The sequence below is a fragment of the Octopus sinensis genome, linkage group LG8, assembly GCF_006345805.1.
Source record: "Octopus sinensis linkage group LG8, ASM634580v1, whole genome shotgun sequence".
Classification (NCBI taxonomy): domain Eukaryota; kingdom Metazoa; phylum Mollusca; class Cephalopoda; order Octopoda; family Octopodidae; genus Octopus; species Octopus sinensis.
Window position 1 is genome coordinate 32407485 of NC_043004.1, and position 23726 is coordinate 32431210.

Below are 23726 nucleotides of genomic sequence, written 5' to 3' on the forward strand. Positions count from 1 at the left end.
GTAATTTTTAAATTATGCTCCTTTTTTTTCACTATCCTTCATATTTGTATGGGCTTTTACAACATACTTCTAAACTTTTCACTCTATTCCTGAATTCCAAATGACTATTTTGACTAGTTTAATTTTTTTTAATGTATATTATGAAATGTTAGCATTATATTGGACAATGAGATAAGATTTGTACAAATCAAATTGTTTTCTCATGAATAATCTTCATGATTTACAGTTTACATATTCAACATCATAGTACTGACCAAATGTCTTGACTGGTAACGGGTACTGAATTTGAATAGAACAAATTCTTTTGAATGAGTAAACTTGTCTGTTATGTTCAGTACATTGCTTTTCTCGGTTCAATGAGCTATAAACAGGTGTCACTGCCTTTTCATTATTTATTTAGTCCTGAGAGGGACAGAACCCTTACATAATCTTAGTAGCTCTTCTCAGGTTGGGGGTTGATGCAGTTGTTTGTTTGTTGAGCGAAGTGGTCTTCGTCCCAGAGCTTGCAAGATCGCGCCTGAGGATTGTCTGTAGAGGGAGAAATCCGAAACGTGGTCCTTTGCTATTCGTAAGACCCGCAGAAGAGAAAGTGGGTCAACCCTCAACACCAAGAGCATCAATGGATGGATGAATGCGCATCCAGGCTCAGCGGTTGTGTAGGAAGTTGGGGACAAGAAACAGGAAGAAAGAGAGAAAGTTGGAGTGAAAGAGTACAACAGGGGTCACCCCCCCCCTGCCAGAACCTCGTGGAGCTTTAGGTGTTTTCGCTCAATAAACACACACAATGCCCCGTCTGGGAATCAAAACCATGATCCTCCGACTATGAGTTCGCTGCCCTAACCACTGGGCCATTGTGCCTCCACTTGCAGTTGTTGTTCATGTTGATTGCCCCATTGTTTGATGTCTCTCAGGAGATCATGGGTTGTAGTTGTGAGTTGAAAAGTCTGCTTTAGTAATGAAACACCTTAAGGAAGACTATAAATGATGCAGGTGCATTATGTACACTTTGGTGAAGATGTATACAGATTGCTAATTCAGAGAAACAAAAGCCAGAAAACCTTTTGCTGAGTTTCATACCAAACTTATGGCACATAGTTTGCCAGTCAAATAAGTACATGCAGAATCTTTACCTGAACAGCTGAGAGAGATTTTATGTAAGCTAATAAGATAGTCTCTATGTAAAACAGTGAGAGGGCTTCTATACAGTCATTCAACTTGCTAAAATTAACAGTCAAATCTTCAAATCATTTCCATTTTAAATAAAGGAAGGACAGTGAATGCAATATTCCAGAACAAAAAGAAGTGATGGTTACAGCTGTAATGTTGGTTGAATGAAAAAACAGGAAAAAGTTGTTCAATGTTAACATGAGAAAGGCACTGTATAACGGAGAAGTGTTTTACTAGTAGCAGTCTTGGGTGCAAATATAGCCGTGTGTCAAAAGATACTTACTCTCACTGCACAGAACTTTAAGCAAATGCCTTGCACCACAGCTTCAAGTTGGCCAATACTTTGTGAGAAAAACTGTTTGATAGAAACTTTGCAGAAACCTGTTCTTGTCATTTTACATCCACTTTCCATGCTAAAAGTCAGTTCTAATCCAGAAGCACTACCCACTAGTCAGGTTGAAGGACCAAATTTCACTTATATCCATTTTCAAATTGGTTTCTGTGACACTAGTGGGGTTGCCATAGAAAGACAAATGAGTTTTCACTACTTCTTTTGTTCAAAATAATCTTACCAAAAGGATGAATAGATGAGAGGGCAGGTGAGAGAATAAAGAAAGTGGGAGTATGATGACAGAAGTAATAGAAGAAAGACGGTAATGGTGGAGAGCTGCTGGTAAAAAGAGAGTGAAGTATATCAATAACAAATTACCTGTGGAAGAGGTAGTGATGACTAGCAATACAGAAGCAATACAGTATGCTGGTTAGAGAAAGTGCAAATGGTAGGTGATCATAAGAGATAGTGGAGATGTCAATAATGAGAGATCTGAGAAAGAGAGTGTTGGCAAGCACTACCAAAGAAGAGAGCAGAATGTATTAGAAATCAACAGACCTTGTGCAATCCCCCAGTATACAGACATCATGATGGAAGTAAGAGATAGTGATAGCATGGAGCAGAACTAAATGTTGACAGATCCATTACTATTCCTTGTATTACACAGGTGACATGGTACAATAAATAGAAGCAGGAGTGAATAATAAATTGGTAGGAGAGCAAATGACTGAACATGAATATATTAGGTGTGACCCAATGTAGATATACACAGGCCAGCTCCCATCACATCCAACATTTTGCTATGATTGCATGGATGGTGGTCTTGTCCAATACGTGTCACTAATCTTTGTGTTTTTTGTCATCTGTTTTGTGAGGCTCAGCATCTTGTGATCAACATTCATCATTTGAACTCATCCTCCTAAGATGGTTCCATCCATTTTGAGCATGATGTTCAAAATGCCTATTGAACATCATGCTCATGTAAAGTCTTACACTTTACATCTCATTAGCTCTTATTTCCTGTTCTCCTTGCAGCTCATGGATGTACACTGTCATTCAGACACTAGAACATTATATACATTTCTTTCTATATCTATTCCATTAAAGACTACACTTCACTATCATACAGTAATTCCCAAGGACAACCAGTCTTAACTTCCTCTGTTATGACCTGTGGGACTACAATGAATATGATAGTTGACAAATGAATCCTGCACACTAAATTGCTGTACTCATTACTTTCATCTTGCTGACAATTCCCCTACACAAGCCATTCTACTCATAGCTTCTTCAGTGATGACCAGATCACGGAGTAAAGGACCCTGTCAAAGGTTTTCTCCAAACCAACAAATGGCAATTGTAAATGCTTCGTTTTAGCTAAATTCTTTTCCTGCAGTTAGCTCTCTAGAAAGAGAGCATCAGATACAGAGGAGAGAATAAAGCATAAAGAATGAATGTGAGCTATTTGAAAGATTGTGAGAATTAAGAAAAACAAATGACAATGATATATATTATTACAGAACTGTGTGTGCATGTGCGATCCTTTCATATCTGTATGCATATTCTTTTCATTTTGTGTGTGTTTGTATGTATGCACCCATTCATGTACATATATTTGTCTGCTATGAATGATTTGTATTTTATCTCAAAGAGTTGTATGTATGTATGTTTTTATGTATGTATAACTTTGCATGTTCTCTTCATTTTCTTTGTTGTCAGTGATGGTGAAAGCTTTCTAAATGTATCAGTGTAATAATAAATGAAATTCTTGGTCTGAAGTTTTTTTGTGTCAGAGTCATTCAATTTATTTTTTTCATACACAAGATGGGCTTATGACCAAGAGTAAGTTAATCAAAACATTTTATGTCTGCAGTACATTGTTTAACTTGAAATGAAGGAACACACATATAGACAAACAAAATTTGAATTTTAGTACTATATAGACAAAAATCTATAGAGACAAACTGTCTTGCAGTATTCATTTGTATTTCTTTACATTCTGAGTTCAAATTGTTGATGTTATCTTCGTTCTATTGAAACTGATAAAATAAGCAACGATGGTATACAAGGAAACAATTTGATTGATTGTTACCTCTCTAAAATATGTATTTGACAATGTCAGAGATCATTATTATTTATCTGTTGGTGAACGGAAAGTAAACCTTTTTCATCTATAATGCATGACTGTGTGGCAAACAGTTTGGTTTCCAACCACACGGTTCTGGGCTCAGTTCCATTGTGTGGCACTTTGGGCAAATGTCTTCTATTATTGCCTCGGGCCAACCAAAGCCTTGTGAGTGGATTTCATAGACAAAAATTGAAAGAAACCTGTCGTATATGTGTGCTTACCCCTACTACCGCTTAACAACAGACGCTGGTGTTTATGTCACCATAACTTTGTGGTTCAACAAAAAGACCGACTGAATAGGTATCAGGCTCTAAAGAAAATATGTACTGTCATCGATTCATCGGACTAAACTTCTTCAAGGTGGTGCAACAGCATGGCTACAGTCTAATGACTGAAACAATTAAAAAGAAAGTAAAAGATAAAGTGCGGTGGTGTGATAAAAAGTGAAGAATGCTGAGCAAAATATTTGCTGTATTTAGTTACATCTACTTACATTCTAAGTGTAACCTTAGAATCAACTTAGCTTGTTATCTGGCTGAGATCAGCAAAATAAATACATGTAATGTATAGGTTTGATTTAATGGATCTATTCCATCTCTTCAATTAATTTTTTTTTAACTAAACAGTTTGAAACTTCAAATACTGGTAAAATTTCTTGCATAGAACATGGTTTACTCTTAGCGTTTTTGAGTAAACAGAGAACAGAGTGGTGAATTTAGTAGAGATGACCCGGAAGTTGTTCCTCTTCGATTACTATCTTAAACAGCAGTAGTTTTCTTCATCCGAATACACGTCGTTGATTGGTTGAAATTACCCAAATATGACAACTTTAACACGAAACAACTTCTAAAATACGAAATTTTGTCAAAAACGTTAAGAGTAAACAGTGTTCTACCTGAGAAATTTTACCAGTATTCGAAGTTTCAAACTGTTTAGTTAAAAAAAAAAAGTAATTAAAAAACCTGTGATTGAGATGGAATAGATCCGATTTAATTTACTACACCTATTCCAAAGTTAATGGGCTATTAGATTATGGTACTGAATCGGAATCCTACACAAACTCCCATGACTTTCGGAAACATTTTTTCACGCTAAGAGTTGCTAAGTATGGAACAAACTGCCGGCATCAGTTGTTAGTTGTCGGAACACTGCATCCTTCAAAACTTCCATGCTTCCTGAAATTCGCCAATACTACACCTGATTTTCTCCCCTCCATACACTGTTCACTTTCCAGATATTTGTACATTACTGCATATGCTTTATACGCACTTTTGACAAGTTGTGGTGCACCTGAGCACTGTATACAATATTTTCATTATTATTATTAAAAAAAAACACACCGAAGAAGTACCCAGATAATTTTTGATATCATGCAAACAAAGAACCTGAATGATAAGATTATTTCCCTAAACCATGTTTTTGCGTGTTACACTTAGTACGATACCCAGAAATCAATAAACTTTGCTGAAAAGAGCACATCTTTTGTTCATCCTACCAAGTACCTGTAACTTGTGCCCAGGACACGAAAACCCGATAAACCATGGGGAGATAACTCAATTATTTAGTTGCAGTTTGTCCTTTGAGTGTGCCAACATGTTATCTCGCCGCCTTTCTATGAAACTATTTAGGCATCTACGAAGAAATAATTTTGCTTTCTCTTATAGAGTTATAACCCAGCCAAACATTAAGGTAATTATAAATGTTTTCAAAATTCAACAGTGATTTTTAAAATTAAAATTTCTAACCTTTTAATTATTATTGAACACGCGCCAGAACTGTATCCATGTCAGAGGCTCTCGTTGTTACAGCATACTTAATTACATAGATATTCCACATGAAAATATAAATCCCAAACAAGACAAATCATGAGCGAGGAAAGAATAAAACATCAATGGCTTTGTTACTCACTGAAGATTGTTTACTGGCCTATAGGAGATTATATAATAAAGGTTGTTGAATCTGCACATAAACAACGACGACCTCCGATACAAAATAGGGCATAACTACAGATTTCGTAAAGAATTCCACCCGTCCCCATTTTCTCCCTAATTTTACTCTCTCTTTTACTCTTACTTGTTTCAGTCATTTGACTGCGGCCATGCTGGAGCACCGCCTTTAGTCGAGCAAATCGACCCCGGGACTTATTCTTTGTAAGCCCAGTACTTATTCTATCGGTCTCTTTTGCCGAACCGCTAAGTGACAGGGACGTAAACACACCAGCATCGGTTGTCAAGCAAAGCTAGGGGGACAAACACAGACACACAAACATATACACACACTTATATATACATATATACGATAGGCTTCTTTCAGTTTCCGTCTACCAAATCCACTCACAAGGCATTGGTCGGCCCGGGGCTATAGCAGAAGACACTTGCCCAAGATGCCACGCAATGGGACTGAACCCGGAACCATGTGGTTGGTTAGCAAGCTACTTACCACACAGCCACTCCTGCGCATATTTGTTTACTTTTGTAATTTTTTTTTTGCCAAAAATCCCCGTTTTCGGATACGGAGGTTCCGGAAAATTGCCAAAAATCGGCATTGTGAAATTTATTCCCCTACCTTCTTCAATTTTGACTTTTCCCCCCGACATTAACCCCCAAACCCTTACCCCGCTAACCCTAATATACCGAAGGTTCGACTAACGGGCGATGCTTCGATATATGTATACACGTGACTTTGTTTACATTTCTGAAGATAACAGAAACCCTTTTCTTCCACCCCTAATACAAACCCTAACCCTCCATATATATAAAAAAAAAAACACTTTTTTGAAATGTATCCGGTACTTATACCGGTCCATATACCGAAGGTTCGTCCCCGCCCTAACCTCAACAGCCAAATCTCACAAAACTGCGATAACATAATGAAAGAAATTCGTAATCTATCTCCTCACCTTTCTGCAAAGATTTCTTTCAGAGTAATTTCCCGCAGTTTTGTGGCAAAGTAATTCACGCGAAATTAAAGTGTTTTTTTTTTTTAAACTTGTTTCGAATTTTATTTTTTCAATCAGTTTACGTGGGAAAATACGGAGATTAAGAATATGGAAAAAAATAAACAGAAATTCAAATTTTAATTTCAGATTTTTTATGGAAAACTCCCCCCCCCCTCGCCGACATCCCACTGTCTAAAAGTGAAAATGAACGGTTTTGTTTCTGCATGCGTTATAGTGAAACAGTAAAAGGATCACGGCAGCGCCCGGTCACTAAAACGAAAAAAAAAAGGGTCTAATAGGTGTTCATAATGTTATTGCAGTTTTGTGACATTTGGCTGTTATTTCTAGCATGTGTATAGCCTGCTAAAGGCCAAGGCCGTAGAATTGGAAGGGGAGGGGATTGGGGGTATATATATATATATAGCAGAGATGTCCGGCGTTGCCCGTGTTACAGACAATTGAAGAATTAGACTTTTCTGTTATATTTTCTGTAATGAACTGGAATACCTATGTTTCGAATTTCATAAAAATTGCAGATGAGGTTATTTCTCTCTTTACACACCCTAAAAAAATTGTAATCGTGCTACATGTATCCCATACTACTGATTTTTATGAGCATATTTCAAAATTCTAGTCTTATAGAACCTGTTAAAAGGATTTTGTTCCTGAAAAATGGAAGTCATGGAGCTCTAAAATGTGAGATTTAAGGCCCCTATTGGGGGTGGGTGTCTTAATGTCAACCAGAGAAGTTGAATTGTTGAGAATCTTTTTAACTTGGGTCTTATATCTATTGTTTGAATTTCTTTGAAATAGGAAATACATGTATGTTCACTGAGTTTGTAAAAGAGAGCAAAGCTACAGGAAACCAAAAGACGAATGATCACAATAAGCAGTCAGCTACCCTATCCTAGTCGTTACCACTCCCAATATAGGATTCCTCACCATCCAGGTGACAGGCATGGCCGTAAGATGCATTATGGATCTATAGCAATTGGAAGGGCGTGACCCAACTGAAATAAACATTAACAACTGTGTGACATGAGGGCTAAGGAGAAATGAAAGTGTCACCACTTGAGTTTGCAAATGACCACTACTTATTTTTCCTGCCTTTAACCCTCCAATGCGGAGTATAGGCCACTTATAATTGAATTCCATGTCATATAATTTTTCGCTTCTGTACTTATACTCTGCCATGAATGTCCCCCTTTCTCTAGTTCCTTCTGTGTTGATCTACGCCATGAGTTCTTAGGCCTTCCTTTCTTTCTATAGCCATTTAAACATTAACCAAATAGAGATTACAAATCTTTAAGAATTTTTTTTTTCTTAATGAAACACTCAAATCCCCTTCTCCAACCCTAGCCCATCACCTCCGAATGTTTTACTTTTAGCTTTTTTGAAAGTGAGGAGGTTTTTTCCCAGAAATAATGTCGTTTAGCTGTTGTTTCTAGCATGTCGGGATTTCTGGTGGTAATCTGATTTTTTTTTTGACACCTGCAATTTCAGTAGAATTCTAGACATGTTTGAAACATCAGATGAAAGCGAAACATTTTGAGCTTTAATTTTTTTGAAAGCAAGGAGGTGATGGGTGGGTTGGGAATGTGAGAGGAATTGAGTGTTTCTTAAAGAAAAATTAAAAGTTTAAAAAAAAATTTGGAAAAAAGTTAAAGATTAAGAAATTGGGGTGGTGGTGGTGGGGTGGGGATTAAAATTTTGAAAACGTGATTTTTGGGCAAAATCGTATTCTCCTACACCGAAAGCATAGGAATCTGAAAAAGTTTTAGAAAAAAGAATAAAACACTGCCAACTTGACCCCTCCCTGAAATTGCTGGTCTTGTGCCAAAATTTGAAACCAACATTATTACAGCTGTTACTGTCACATTTACTAGTCTATTCACAGATTTGACACTCGGTTATCATTTACCATTGTAGTATTTGTGTAAAGCGCATCAATTCATACAGAACACTATAAGTGGTTAAAACTATAAATGTGGAGGCACATGGCCTAGTGGTTAGAGCAGCGGACTCGCAGTCGAGAGATAGCTGGTTCGAATCTCAGCCCGGGCAATGTGTGTGTTTATGAGCAAAACACCTAAGCTCCACATGTCTCCAGCAGAAGGTAATGGGAACTTCTGCTGAGTCTTTCGCCACAACCTTCTCTCACTCTTTCCTCCTGCATCTTGCAGCTCACCTGCGATGGCCCGGCGTCCCGTCCAGGTGGGGAACCTATACGCCAAGGAAACCGGGAAACTGGCCCTTATGAGCCAGGCGTGGCTTGAGAAGGAACAAACAAGTTAACACTATAAATGATTGCCTCTCAGGTCGACATGCATCTTCAGTAATCAGTTTTCATGTCAGAAAACAGACCAAATGTTTTGACTTCTGTAGGAAATCCATCCGTCTATCTTCGTACATACGTTATCACCCCATTGGCGGTCTTCCTACTTGCCTCTTTGTTCTCACTGATGCTTTCTTTGAGAGCACTGGTTGTTGTTTGCTAATGCCTATATTACAAAAGTCATATGCAGAAAATAATGGTGTCAGAGATATCAGCACTACACACACACAATATGGTATTAAAGATCTATTTCTGCTGATTTTACCAATCAGTTTCATACACAAGAATCTGATAAAACCCATCTCGGCAGTCATCAGAAGGGGTTGTCTGAAAAGTATGGTGATGCTTCTTTGCCACTGGCGATTAGGAAGTGTCACATCTAGAAACCTTTGCTTGTTAGAGTTATGTCCCTTGGATAGGAATCCGACAGTGTCTTCACGATGTATGAAGTAAAATAACTGTAGAGTAGTAGTGTGGATGGCAGAAGGGTCAGTCTTAAAATTACTCGTGGACATGTACGTGTGTGTGTGTGTTTGTGATAAGCTTGGTGTGGTAAACCTTATACCAAACCCTCAAATCATGAAGTTGGAAGCTCTAATGTTTATATTTATGCTGCAATCAGCCTGTATCCAACTACATATCTGCACTCATGAGGGCAAGATTGGAAAAAAATTGCTTGTTTTTACAGTTTAGGTAGGTATTCAGGTGAAGAGAGTTGCTAAACAGAATTCTTTTTGTCTGTCAATAACCTCTTATTGCTATTGAAGTAAGATTTGCATCTTCCCAGTGCTCTTTATTTGATGCTGTATTCTACAGTGTTGTCTTTCAGTGACCATATCTTTAAGAATTTTTTTTTTCTTAATGAAACACTCAAATCCCTTTCTCCAACCCTTGCGCATCACCTCCGAATGTTTTACTTTTAGCTTTTTTGAAAGTGGTGAAGTTTTTCCAGAAATAATGTGGTTTAGCTGTTGTTTCTAGCATGTCAGGATTTCTGGTGGTAATCTTTGCTAGGACTTTGTTTCACCTCTCCTAAATAGTAAATTTGTTAAATTTGGTCCTTAAGGGACTTTCTGTAGTGCCCATATATTTCCCATATATTTCCACACATCTGTAGTGCCCATATACTTCCCATATATTTCCACACATCTGTAGTGCCCATATATTTCCCATATATTTCCACACATCTGTAGTGCCCATATATTTCCACATATATTTCCCATATATTTCCACACATCTGTCTGCCTGCTTGGATACCTTGTAGTCACCCCCAACTCATACAACAGTCTCTATTGCAGTGGCCATTTAGTGTTCATGAGGTTGCCTCTGAAAGAGCATCTTATCCTTGTTTCAGGTAGACAGACCTATCTACTAAGATTTTCTTTATAATAGATAAACAGCTACAAGTAAGGTATGCGTTTAGGGAGAAGTGTTTATGACTGAACTAAGAAAGACCCTACCTATACAAGTGGAAGTGGTGAACCGCAAAACTTACTGATGGTGTTTTTCCTTACTGACAGTAGATCAATTGTGTAACTAATCTTATTCTTAAATCTGCTGGCAGCCAGGGTAGGGTGTCATTGTAATAAGGAGCTGTGGTGTTGAAAATATTTTTACTTGAAGACAGGTTAGAGATTCTTCTGCTGACTGCCTGAACACCATGGCTGAATGACAGGAAGCTGTATTAATATGTGTCTCTCATTTGGTTTCCTATAAGGCTTATAAGCACTAGTGACTAAGTTTAAGGTCACATCAAGGAAATCAGCTGCCTGAAGGTGGCTGATTTCCTTGAAAATTCAAGGCATAGGTTAAGTTTTTCCTGAGCCTATCAGGTGGATAGCCATTCAACCTTAGCTATGTGTTCCCTTTTTAGCAAACACCTGTCATATTTTAGCCTTTCAACAACGAGCATAACCTAACTCTCATTCTCTCAAATACACTTCCACTCAGTTGAGTAGGTGTTTTTCTTTTCTTTTCTTTTTTTTTTGCTAGTTACTTGGCAATCTCACTAATACTCGTGTCACAAAAAATAATCACCCAGTGGTTGACACTAGGAGGGCCATCCAGCTATAGAAACCATGTCAGAGCTAACATTGGGGCTCAGTGCCCAACCTACAGCAGCATGGAAAACAGACATTCCATGATGATGATGAGATTATATATGTATTCTATGTGCCATCTACACTTATGGTCACGAATGCTTGGCAATGACCAAAAGAATATGATTGTGAATGCAAGCAGCCAATATGGAGTTCAGCAAAAGGATCTCTGGGGTAACCTTACTTGACGTTGTGTAGCTCAGAGATCAGAGAGTCTTTCTAAGTCAAGGTGCTACTTCTCTGCGTTGAGAGGTCACAGCTTCAGTGCTATGGACTTGTGATTAGCATGCCACAGAAAAGAATTGTAAGATGGTTTCTTCAAATGGAGCACACTGGCAGGAGACCTAGAAGTAGATCAATGACATGGTGGGAATTCAGCTGGAATATGATGGTTGCTTCTGATATGACACTGTGTAGGAGACTTGACCCTCCCAGGAATTATGAGCAGAGAGAATATGAAAATATATATATATATATATACATATATATATATAAATACAAAATGGGACAAGAACGCAAAACATCCAGACAGTTAACTGATACAAAAAAAGGGACAACAAAACATCCAGATAGACGATGCAAAGAAAACAAGGACAGGTCATTCGGAGTTTTCTTTCCTCAGTCAAGTTCCAGATTATCTTTGCAATTTCAGCTGGTTATACTCGAGATTGCTCCAATCTGGCCAGCCCCAAGGAAAAACTAAGCTAAGAGCATTAGATTCCTTGGAAGAAAGCAGGGAATGTATACAAAAACAAGGACAGAAAATAAAAACCGGAAAATGTTACATAAATACAAATAACAGGACATAACAACAGGTGTCTTTCAACTAAGGATGAATTAAATTAAGCTGGTGTGTGTGGAAATAAAGCCTTATGGCAGGGATATAGGATTTCACAGGCACAGAGAGGAATACAGATGTTGCACAGATGGCGGCCGAACCGAGAAAGAAAGGTCACGTGGAGAGAGAAGAGAGAGAGGAAGAGGCAGAAGGACAGAAGAATTAAGGAGGGGCAAGAAAAAATGACAGGGACACAGTGAAGTGAAAAGAGGAGGGAAAGTGAGCATGAAGAGAAGGCAAGGAAATGTGAGAGAGGGGAAACGAAAGAACGAAGTAAGCATGAAAGGGCTGATAGAGAGAATAAAAGAAAGAAGAGTCATACAAGATTTAGATAAATATATACTTACATATGAGAGACCAAAGTGTACGTACTATATATATATATGTATATATATATATATAAATACAAAATCGGGCAAGAACATGAAACAACCAGACAATATATAAATATATATATATATATATACACACACATACATACACAAAGTAAATTATATATATATATATATATATATATATATATATATAAACTCTTTTAAAACTTACTTGGGAAAGGATGTGTGGCGTTCGATCATATAATAACATAAATAATATATAAACATATGCATATATACATACATATATGTACATACCTACATCTATATATATATATATATACATGCATATATGGGTACAGGACACCAAAAAAATGTCGAACACAATGAGAAACGAAAACATAAAAACAAGAAAATGGAAACGGACTTTTTCAAACAACGAAAAAACGGAGTACAAGACATACAACACAAGGAATATTCCCCTTCTTCAGTTGTCCCTGTTGAAATTAAATAAAATTTGGGATTTTTTGCGTTCAATAATAATTTTCCCATCGTCTTGGCTTAACAGCCCTCATTGTTTGTTTTTACTGTGTTATTCTCCTTGTCCTGTCTTTTACTGTTTTTATTTGTATTGTTTTTGCTGTCTTGTTTTGTTTTTACTGTCCTGTTCTTGTTACCACTTTTACCCCTCCGCAAAAAATCCCAAATTTTATTTGCTTTGCTTTGCGGGAAGGACTATTTTAACGAAGTCGCGTCTTGTCCTTACCTTCGAAACGTGGAGTAGACGAAACGGGGACAACTGAAGAAGGGAAATATTCCTTGTGTTGTATGTCTTGTACTCTGTTTTTTCACAAATATATAAAAATTCCAAACTATCTATGCCTAAAATGTCCTTTTAGTGACTCAGTACTTTCTTCTCTATTCAATAGGTTTATGGATTAACTTCAAAGGATTTGGAATTCTCTACTCCCACAAACTCACTCCAGTATTACTGTACAGATGTTAAAAAGTCAGTAAATTCTGATAAATATTTATTGTTTGGTTAAAAACAAATTTATATTCTTAAGAAAAAAAGGACCTAGAGTATTAAATTAGAATATATAAGGTTTATCTATTTATTTATCTTTCATCTTTTATTCATTTCACTTTGAGATTTTAGTCAAAGGAACCAACCCCAGGACTTTTTTCTAAGCCTGGTACGTTTTCTATCAGTCTCTGTTGAACTGCTAAGTCATGGGGACGTAAACACACCTACACTACAAAATACTATAATTTAATCTATATACATTAAATTATTTATTTATTTATTTAATAAACATCTAAGTTAAATCTTATTCTAATTAAGTGATATATACTAAAAAAACTTCATGCTAACTTATATACATAATACTATGTATGACTACAAGAATTTAAAATAGAAAAATGGTTCAAATATATACACACCAGTTAGTTAAACTTACTATAAAATTAATTTATATATAGTACTACAAATATATACTACTACAAACTTCATTTTTTTCTCTAGTCTTTGCAAATCTTCAGCATTCTGGGCGCATGGCTTGCTGCCATACAGCATTGCAGTGCTAATTTGAGAATCATACAATCTTCCTTTCTATCTGAAGGAAGAGACCTTTATTGCCAACAGTGTTAATAGCTCCCTGAACTTTTTCTGAGCAACTACCTCCTCTGCTAATTATGTCTCCTAACAAAAGTTATTGACTAATCCTAGTGAGCCATCTGGGCATTTTTGGTGTACCCTTAGTACGTACTGCTATAGTGCACCTGGCATATACATATCTTACTTTCTCTGTTAGTCTGCCTGTAATGTCCATAGTTTATATTGGATATTGTGTATGTAATTTATATCTATGCTTTTTGTGCATACTAAGCAAGGACATTTCCTTGATGATAGGGAAGTCTTGTCTTCTTTCTTGCTTGCTAAAACAGAAAGTAGGAAAGTCTTTGCTAAATCTTCCTAGAAGCCTCTCAATTTTAGATTTAGCTTCCATGGCTGGAATTTCCTCCTTAATTCACTGGATGTGCAATGTCAGTGTGCATGTACAACAGAGTGTAAGCATCTTGAGAGAAAAAGTTAGGCATAAGAGGCGTCAGATGTGATGTGCAAGAGAGACGACTGCATTGGTATGATAACTGTGTAAAGAAATGCTAATCTCTAGCTGTAGATGGAACCTGTGAAAGAGGTAGACCCAGGAATTCATGAGACAAGGTGGTGAAGCATGATCTTTGAATGTTGGGGCCTCACGGAAGCAATGACGAGTGACAATATGCTGTGCTTGAGAAGTCCCATCAAGCCAAGTGAAATCATAGTCATGGCCAGTGGTGGTGTCATATAACTGGCACCTGTGCTGGGGACATGTACAAAGCAGCCATTACACTTTTTGGAGTGGTTGGCTTAGAAAGGGCATCCAGCCATAGAAACTGTACCAAATCAGAGTGGAACCTGGTGTGGCCCTATAGATTACCAATTTCAATCAACCCATCTAACCCATGCCAGCATGGGAAGCAGATGCTAAATGATAATGATCATTATAAATTCTGCCACTGGCCACTTTAAGTTATTTCTCTTAATTCATTTTTGTTTAAATTATACAAACTACTTCATCATCATCATCATTTAACGTTTGTTGTCTATGCTGGCATGGGTTTGACAGTTTGATCAGGGCTGGTAAGCTGAGAAGCTGTACCAGACTCCAGTCTGATTTGGCATGGTTTTCTATGGCCCGATGCCCTTCCTAACACCAACAACTCCGAGAGTGTAATGAGTGCTTTTATGTGCCACCTGCACAGGTGCCATTTGCGTGACACAGGTATCTTCCACAGCTGTAATTTTCCTCAGCTTGATGGGTCTTCTTCTCAAATACATCAAAATGCCAAAGGTCTTGGTCATTGCCTCCAGACAATTGTCATACTGATGACGACTTTTTAGCCAGAAGCACATGTCCACAACTATCCACTTATCTCTAGACAATAAGCCTTTCCTTTTACTCAATGGCATGTCAATTTCATAAAATTCTTAATTCTTTAGATTATCTCCCCTCCCTAAGTAAAGTTGATCTTAATTTAATTATAATGCATCCTTTAGTGGCAGAGATAATTTTAATAAATGAAGAATTTATGTTGCATGATATTTGATGTCCCAGTATTTTTCATCAGCATTTAAGAGTTGTCAAGAACGGCCAGCCTTAAACTCCTCAGTGATAGCCTGTAGGACTATGGTGAATAGAAAAGGGCTGGGACTTGAACCTTGATGGACTTCTACCTTTGTAATAAATTTGTCACTGAAATAATTGTTGGCTCTTACTTTAGGAAACTTTACTGGAAAGAGTGACATGTGACTTTCAGGCTTTGGTGAAGCATGACCTTCAAACATTGGGCCTTACCGAGGCAATGACTAGTGACCGAGATATGCTGTGCTTGAGAAGACCCGACAAGCCAAGTGAGACGATAACCTGTGGCCTATGCTAGTGGAACCTATGCAAGTGAGACCATAACCCATGGCCTATGCTTATGAGTACCTCTCATTCATTGGACAATAAACTTTGCTTGCGAAGACCTATTGAGGCAAATGAAATCAAAATTGCTGATGTGGCTGATGACAGTACCATCTGATTGGCACTCATGCCAGTGGAACGTTAAAAGCACCATCTGAGCATGATTGTTGCTAGGGCCGCTGATTGGCTCCTGTGCCGGTGGCACATAAAAAGCACCATTTGAGCGTGATCGTTGCCAGCGTTGCCTTACTAGCACATGTGCCAGTGACATGTGAATAACTACATTTGAGTGTGGTTGTTGCCAGTGCCACCAGACTGGCTCCTGTGCAGGTAGTACGTAAAAAACACCTTTTGAGCATGGTCGTTGCCAGTGCCAGAACCGTCTGACTGGCCCTCATGCCGGTGGCATATAAAAGCATCCACTACACTCTCGGAGTGGTTGGCGTTAGGGAGGGCATTCAGCAGTAGAAACTTTGCCAGATCAGATTGGAGCCTGGTGCAGCCTCCTGGCTTCCCAGACCCCAGTCAAACCATCCAAGCCATGCCAGCATAGAAAGCGGACGTTAAACGGTGATGATGATGATGACTTTTTACACTGGTTTTGTATTTAAATTCAATGTTGCTTGAGATCTTCTAGTTCACCCCTGGTTCTACAGTACAAACTTCATGTTTTAACCCCTTTGTTATCATATTCTGTTGAAATACACAGTCTTTGTTTCAATTAATTTTAAAAATAATGAAGAATACAGTAAATTATTTATGTTATTAAGCTGGCGTTTTGAACATAAATCAATATGGAATTCTGAGGGAAACTTTAATTTAGATCACTTTAAGACAAGAAGTTTGTATTCTAGAACTAAGGAAGGTGTCAGGCGAATTCTTATTGAAATGTTAAAGTGATTTAAATTGAAACCTTCAACATTTTTTGTTGGCTTATGTTCCAAATACTTGATAAAATAATGACAAAGCTACTTTATTAAATTCTTCATTGTTTTCAAGACTAATTTAAATATAGGCTGTGTCTTTCAACAGAAATATAGTAACAAAAGGGATTAAGATGGTAGGGTGAGATTCGAAAACGATTTGGTTGCTATTTCTAGTAGCTTCAATTCCATATAGACACTTCCTTATTGGTTGTATATGTGAGCTAGTGTTAGCTATGTTTCCAGCAAATGAGTTTTTAGGTCCCTTTATTGAATGTACCTTACTTATTATTAACAATTCAGAGGAGGTCATTGCTGATACAGGATGTATGTAGTTTTTAGGGCACAAACAATAATCACTTGAAATTCAAAGATTAAGAAATGTGTTAAATTCTGAAGTAGTTTCTTGTTTTTCTACTTATTGTCTCTGAAGAAGACTAATAGTCTTCATGATTTTTGTTAGCTTTACAGAAGCTGAAAGATCAAGATAATTGGGGTAGGATTAAATTGATCCTTGTTCAATTGGAATTGTTTCAAGTTAGTAGCAAAGAGTAATTGTGGAAAGGAAGGAAGGTTTGTATAAAGTATTGAATAAGTACTCTGAAAGTAATAAAGTCAGTAACACTGACTCACATAATACGATTAATTGTAGAGCTTCAGCATCATGTTGATTAACATAATTAGAGAGATAAAGACTAACTGTCAGAAGAACAGGGGCCTCAATTGTGGCACAAAAGATGCAGTAAGACACTTCTCACAGTTTCATAGTTGTCATTAGTGTATTTAGATGACAGTCACTTTCTGAAATAGTAATGAATATGAAACTTTAGATACCTAGTATTTACAATAAACAAAAATTTGCAATGATTTTTTTCCCTCATCATTTAGCCTTCATAGTTAAGGATGGGTCTTGAGCAAATATAGTTTACTTACAGTATGGCTATAGTCAAATAGCTGAAACTAGAAGGTATGTATGTTGAAAGTTGTAATTTGAAACTTGGAGATCTCTCAGAATTTTAATTGATCAGTTCATTTTTAACCAACTTGTTTGATGTAATTGTCATATGTTAGAAGATGAAGTAGTAAAGTGGATGTACCTTTGCTTCTGTTTTTTTTTCTAAAGTGGATTAAATGCAAATGAATACGACAGAATTGCTGAAGAAACATTGGAATCTTTACTGGAGTCAGTTGAAAGTTTTGAAGATATAGATAACTGTCCGGAAGGATTTGACGTCTCTTATTCTGTGAGTAAAGTGATGCTTCTCCTCAGCCTTCTTTTTCCTTGCAAGAGTACAATATAATTTATAGCTGCTTTATTAGCCTGCCATGCTGAATTCAAGTTTTTTTCATATGTATAACTTTGAGTTAGATGAACTGACTTGCTTTATGTGTGATGCTACAGAACTATACAAATTATTATATCTTATGTAAGTATATATCATCATCATCATCATCATTTAGCGTCCGCTTTCCATGCTAGCATGGGTTGGACGGTTCAACTGGGGTCTGTGAAGTCAGAAGGCTGCATCAGGCCCAGTCTGATCTGGCACTGTTTCTACGGCTTGATGCCCTTCCTAACGCCAACCACTCCGTGAGTGTAGTGGGTGCTTTTTACGTGCCACCCGCACAGGTGCCAGATGGAGCTGGCAAACGGCCACGGACGGATGGTGCTTTTTACGTGCCACTGGCACAGGGGCCAGGCGAGGCTGGCAACGGCCACGATCGGATGGTGCTTTTTACGTGCCATATATATATGAATAAATGGAGTTTAACACAGGTGTAAATCAAAACATGTGTCGAAAGTAAAAATATTTGATTTACACCTGCGTTAAACTCCATTTATTTATTCATATATTCATATGTTCATATATTCAAAATATTCCACGTAAACACGAAGTTTCTACCTTTATAAACAAGGAGTTACAACATCTTTACTTGTGAGATTTTTGCTAGCCTGGTAACTATTTATTTTCTTTTTCCATGTTAATTGTTAACAAGGTAAAAATACACTCATCTATTTATATAAATAATATATATATATATATGTGTGTGTGTATGTATATATATATATATATATATATATATATATATATATATATATATATATACACATGCGGGTGGCACGTAAAAAGCACCCACTACACTCACGGAGTGGTTGGCGTTAAGAAGGGCATCCAGCCGTAGAAACACTGCCAGATCTGACTGGGCATGATGAAGCCTTCTGGCTTCACAGACCCTCAGTTGAACCGTCCAACCCATGCTAGCATGGAAAACGGACGCTAAATGAGCAAAATTTAGATTCAGATGAATATGGTACTTAAGTCAAAGGCACCAGGATTTTGTATGGTATTATCCATATAAATCAAATGGGGTGATTATAATCTTGTTGCTTATTTTGATTATATATATATATATACACACACACACACTCTCTCACTATCTTACACTTTTACTAGTTTCAGCCATTTTACTACAGCCATACTGTAAGTGAACTATACAAATTATCTGCTAGAATAACTAAGCCAGTTAGTTAAATGTCCTCTGGAGTCAGATGTGTAACTTTTGTATACTTAGCTGAGAAAGAAGCACCATGGCCAGTTCATTCTTGAGTTGTAGTTACTAAGGAGTACCTCTATGATTTCTGATATATCCAGTTTTGTCGGAAATCATAGAGGCACTCCAGGTAGAGCTGCTGCTTCTCTGAATTGAGAGCTTAAAGCTTCAGTACTATGGACATGTGGTAAGAATATCTCAGGAAAGAATTGCTGGACAGGTTTTATGAGAAAAGCCAACTAGCAGGAAACTGAAGAGAAGGTCATGAGCTGAGTTGGTCCTGCTTAGGAATCCAGCAGGATCAATTAGAGACAGATGCTTCTGACAGGACCCATTGCAAAGCATTCTTGAGGACTCTGTTCCCATAAGTGAGTGAAGAGGATGAGATGAGATAAAAAATACTTGCTTCCAGAACTAAAGCAAAGGCATGCAATGGAAATTTACATGGCAACTTCTAGAAAATAGTGCTAGTCTCGGTAGAACCCAAGTATCTTTTTAATGGCGGTGCCCCAGCATGGCCACAGCTCGTGAGCTGAAACTAGATAAAATAAAGTAAAATAAATAAAATAAAGTAAAATAAATAAAATAATGAAAGCTTCTGAAAAGATATGACATCTGTAAACTATTTTTAATAGTTCAGTCAATCTAGATGCAAAGAGATACAATTTCAAGGTAAACTTTATTGTGATAAGCTATTAAGATCAATTATGATTGAAGTGTCTTTATTAATTTGTAGTTCTGCATTTAAAAAGTCAACAAGAAACCATTCCAGTGTATCCCCTTTTGGATATGTCCGAACATCTCAATAGGTTGTTTAGAAGATATTATGTTGAGCCTACAGTTAACTCTCTGCCTGTTTGATCTTTTCATTCCTTTCGGTCTGGGGGAGGGTAATGTAGGCAACGCTATTTCAAGTAGGTTTGTAACCTGCAAAATATTCATTGGTTATTAACAACAGTTATCTCTGCCAGAAAAAATGTTCTAGATCATCCCAAGTGAACATGGTTAGCTCCCCCTTTGCTAGCATACAAGGTGTAACTACTAAACAACACATAGGAGGATGTTAGAAGCATATCACCTACTTAACGCCTTACTTCCCTGGGCATGGACACATTGAAACTCCGACGTCTGGCAGCTGACTTGGCAGACACCCATAAAATTATCAACCATTGTACAAACAATAACTCTGAGCACCTTTTCAAACTCCACCCATCTAACACCTGTGGACATATTTACAAAGTAAGAAAACAGCACAGCTTCCATGACTTCAGGAAACATTTTTTCACGCTGAGAGTTGCTGAAGCATGGAACAAACTGCCGGCATCAGTTGTTAGTTGTCGGAGCACTGCATCCTTCAAAACTTCCATGCTTCCTGAGATTCGCCAACACTACACTTGATTTTCTCCCCTCCATACACACACAAGCATGTATCTGACTCATACATTGTTCGCTTTCCAGACATTTCTACATTACTGCATGTACCTTATATGCACTTTCTGACAAGTTGTGGTGCACCTGAGCACTGTATACAATAATTTCATTATTATTATTTTTAAGAGCATATTCCAACTGAACTTCCTCCTTCTGCTCTAAGTCACAACAAGGTCAACTTCGGAGAGAGAGAGCCAGGTACACAGAGTTGACATTCTGTCCTACTAGCAACTCGCTATGGCATTTATTCTATACCTAGTGCCTGTCTGAAAGTAATTTTTGTAGTTTGAATTCCTTCTATTTTCTCACTGTCATTGTGGAACATGGCAAGACATAGTGAGTCATACATCACCAGACTTCTTCCTTACTTCTCGGATCTGCCACCCCTGTGACCAGTCTATTTCTTCTGCTGTTCCAGCAGATATCTTTACAAGGACACCTGTCTTTTTGTGGAATGATGCTGTGAAAGGACCCCTTACACCACCCTACTCAGGCCCTTTGTGTGTGCTTTCACACGCACTAAAACTTTTCACCATGGACATTAACGGTTGGAAAGAGACTGTATCTATTGACAGAATAAAGAAGGCTTTCTCTGAAAGTCTTATTCCACTACCTGAACACACCTGACACACTCACTCCACAAACAACAACTTTACATCAACCTCAACCGTCTTTACATGCTTCCAAACAACATTTGCAAACACCACATTCCATTCCACCTTATGTTGCACAAAGTGGTAGAACAGTAACTTGGCCACACAAACTGTCCAAAACTAAATTTAATCACCTTTTCTATATTAGCATAAACTGTACCTGTTGATAAACCACCTGTTTTAAACAAACTGTTTTGCTGCATTTTCTCTTTGCACATTTTATTACATATATTCTGTATGTTATATGCATTTGTTTTTACATGTTTCCAGTCTTTTATTTGCATAATCTTGTGTTTGCATGCTTTGTTTACATTTTGCCATCTTCCATGATATATCCTTTTCCACACTCTTTGTGTCTCTACTCCTCCTTGTATAGCACGGGCAATCACCTGTTTCACTGCCTACAGTTAACTCTTTGCCTGTTCAACCTTTTCATTCCTTTCAGTCTGGGGAGGGTACTGTAGGCAGTGCTATTTGAAGCAGGTCCGTAACCTGCAAAATAACTGTTGGGAGTCAACGTCAGTTATCTCCACTGTCGAATGTTCTAGAACATCCCAAGTGAACATGGTTAGCTCCCCCTTTGCTAGCATACAAGGTATGACTGCTAAACAACACATAGGAGGATGGTAGAAGCAATTCACCTACTTAAGAGCATATTCCAACTGAACTTCCTCTTTCTGCTCTAAGTCACAACACGGTTAACTTCAGAGAGAGAGCCAGGCACGAGGATTTGACTTTCTGTCCCACCAACACCTTGCTACACTAGTGCCTGCCTGAAAGTGATTTTTGTAGTTTGAATTCCTTCTATTTTCTCACTTTCATCATGAAACATAACAAAACATTCTTCAATCACAGATAACTTTATTGAACATTGTGTACACACAGCATGAGTTTATTTGTTATGCATTTGAATAGAACCTTGGACACATAGTTGTTCATGCATGCAGACAAGTGTTGTTATTACTGCACAGAGGTATTTTATAGCCATTGGATTAATGACTCAGTCCAGTCATTAAGGTGTTGACATCTTCATTAGCGATTTCTCTCGCTAAACTTTTAAATCTAGATGTTTGCGCCAGGTATACTCTGCCAATAATAGGATATACAACATCGACAGGAGAGATTATCTGTATTAAATGCTAAAACTTTAGAATCAATTTCCTATGAAATGTTTTAATTGGTTATTGCTCCTAAAGCTAGGTTCAAACTAAGTTCCTATCACCATAGAAACTATGATGTCAGAAATTACTCGTTAGAAATCACTCTATATATGGCAACTTGAAAGCAGTTTCTACCAAATTTTAAAAAAACAGAACATGCGATTGCCACAGACTTAACATTGTGTAGGTGTAACAATAAAATTCATGTTTGTTGGGGGAGGCATATTTTTTATTGCACTCGCCCTAGACAGGTCTGGTTTGCATCCATTTTCATCAATAATCTGCCCAAGATATTTTATTCTTGACATAAAAAATTCACATTTTTCCTCACTGAGCTTCTTCTATTCTTTTGAAGATCTTTTTCACATGCTTATCATGCTGACCTTGAGATTCACATTTTATGAGTATGACATCAAGGTAAGCTACAGCGAAATTCGAACCTGCGAGCATAATGTCCATAACTTGTTGGAAAATGCCAAGGGAGTCGATTAAATTTATACAACCCTTTATGGGTATTTATTGTCAATAATTTTAAACATTCCTCATTGACTTTTACCTGCAAATATTCTTCAGATAGGTCCAACTTTGAGAAAAATTTTCCTCTATTCAACTTTGTGAAAATTTCTTCCAGACTTCGTAACGGATAATTATATGGCATCAAGCATTCATTGAGAAATAGTGCATTCTCGGATTTTTTTTTTCTTGATTTAAACTGTAGGGGACGCCCAATTTGTGTAATCAATTTTTTCAATCACATCAAGCTTTTTGAGTTTAACCAATTCTTTGTTGACTTGTTTCAATGCTGCGAAAGGTACCGTTCTTTTTGGTTTAAATACCGGTATAGTGTTTTCTTTCACTTGAAACTTTGCCTCTGTTTTTCTTCAGAAAAAACTTCTGGAAAAATTTTTTAAATTCTTTTTTAAAATCCTCTGATACATTATTTGTATTGGCAGAAGACCCATTCACATACTAACAAAAAATTTTTTTGGGTAGGTCCCATAAGTTAAATAGTTCTATCCAGTCTGTTCCAAATAAATTTGTTATATTTTTCAACACAAAACCTTTGGTTTTCAAAGTTTTTCCACAAAATGTAACATTACTTATCATTTCACCCATAAAATGCAATTTTTTTCTTGAAATACATTGCACAATTTTCGAAGTTTCCTTTAATCTAGGTTTCCCTATTTTTCTCCATGTATCTGTATTAATCATCATGATATCACCACCTGTATCCAATTGTAACTTGATATTCATGTTATTCATTTTTATGGACACAATTTTTCTTTTCTGAGCTTTGCTTAGAATTTCTTTAGCAATACATTCTTTCTAGCATTTTTTTTAACC

The 23726-nt window shown here is 37.1% G+C and overlaps 1 protein-coding gene across 1 annotated transcript in view; it reads left to right on the forward strand.

Moving 5' to 3' along the window:
- The first annotated feature begins 5165 nt into the window (after nucleotides 1-5165).
- The window catches only part of LOC115215113 (frataxin, mitochondrial), a 29019-nt gene continuing 10458 nt past the window's right edge, over nucleotides 5166-23726 (forward strand). The window contains exons 1-3 of the mRNA XM_029784285.2: nucleotides 5166-5315; nucleotides 13080-13159; nucleotides 17709-17829. Coding sequence (XP_029640145.1) covers nucleotides 5220-5315; nucleotides 13080-13159; nucleotides 17709-17829 — 297 coding nt within the window. The 5' untranslated portion in view covers nucleotides 5166-5219. The remainder of the gene's footprint in view (nucleotides 5316-13079; nucleotides 13160-17708; nucleotides 17830-23726) is intronic.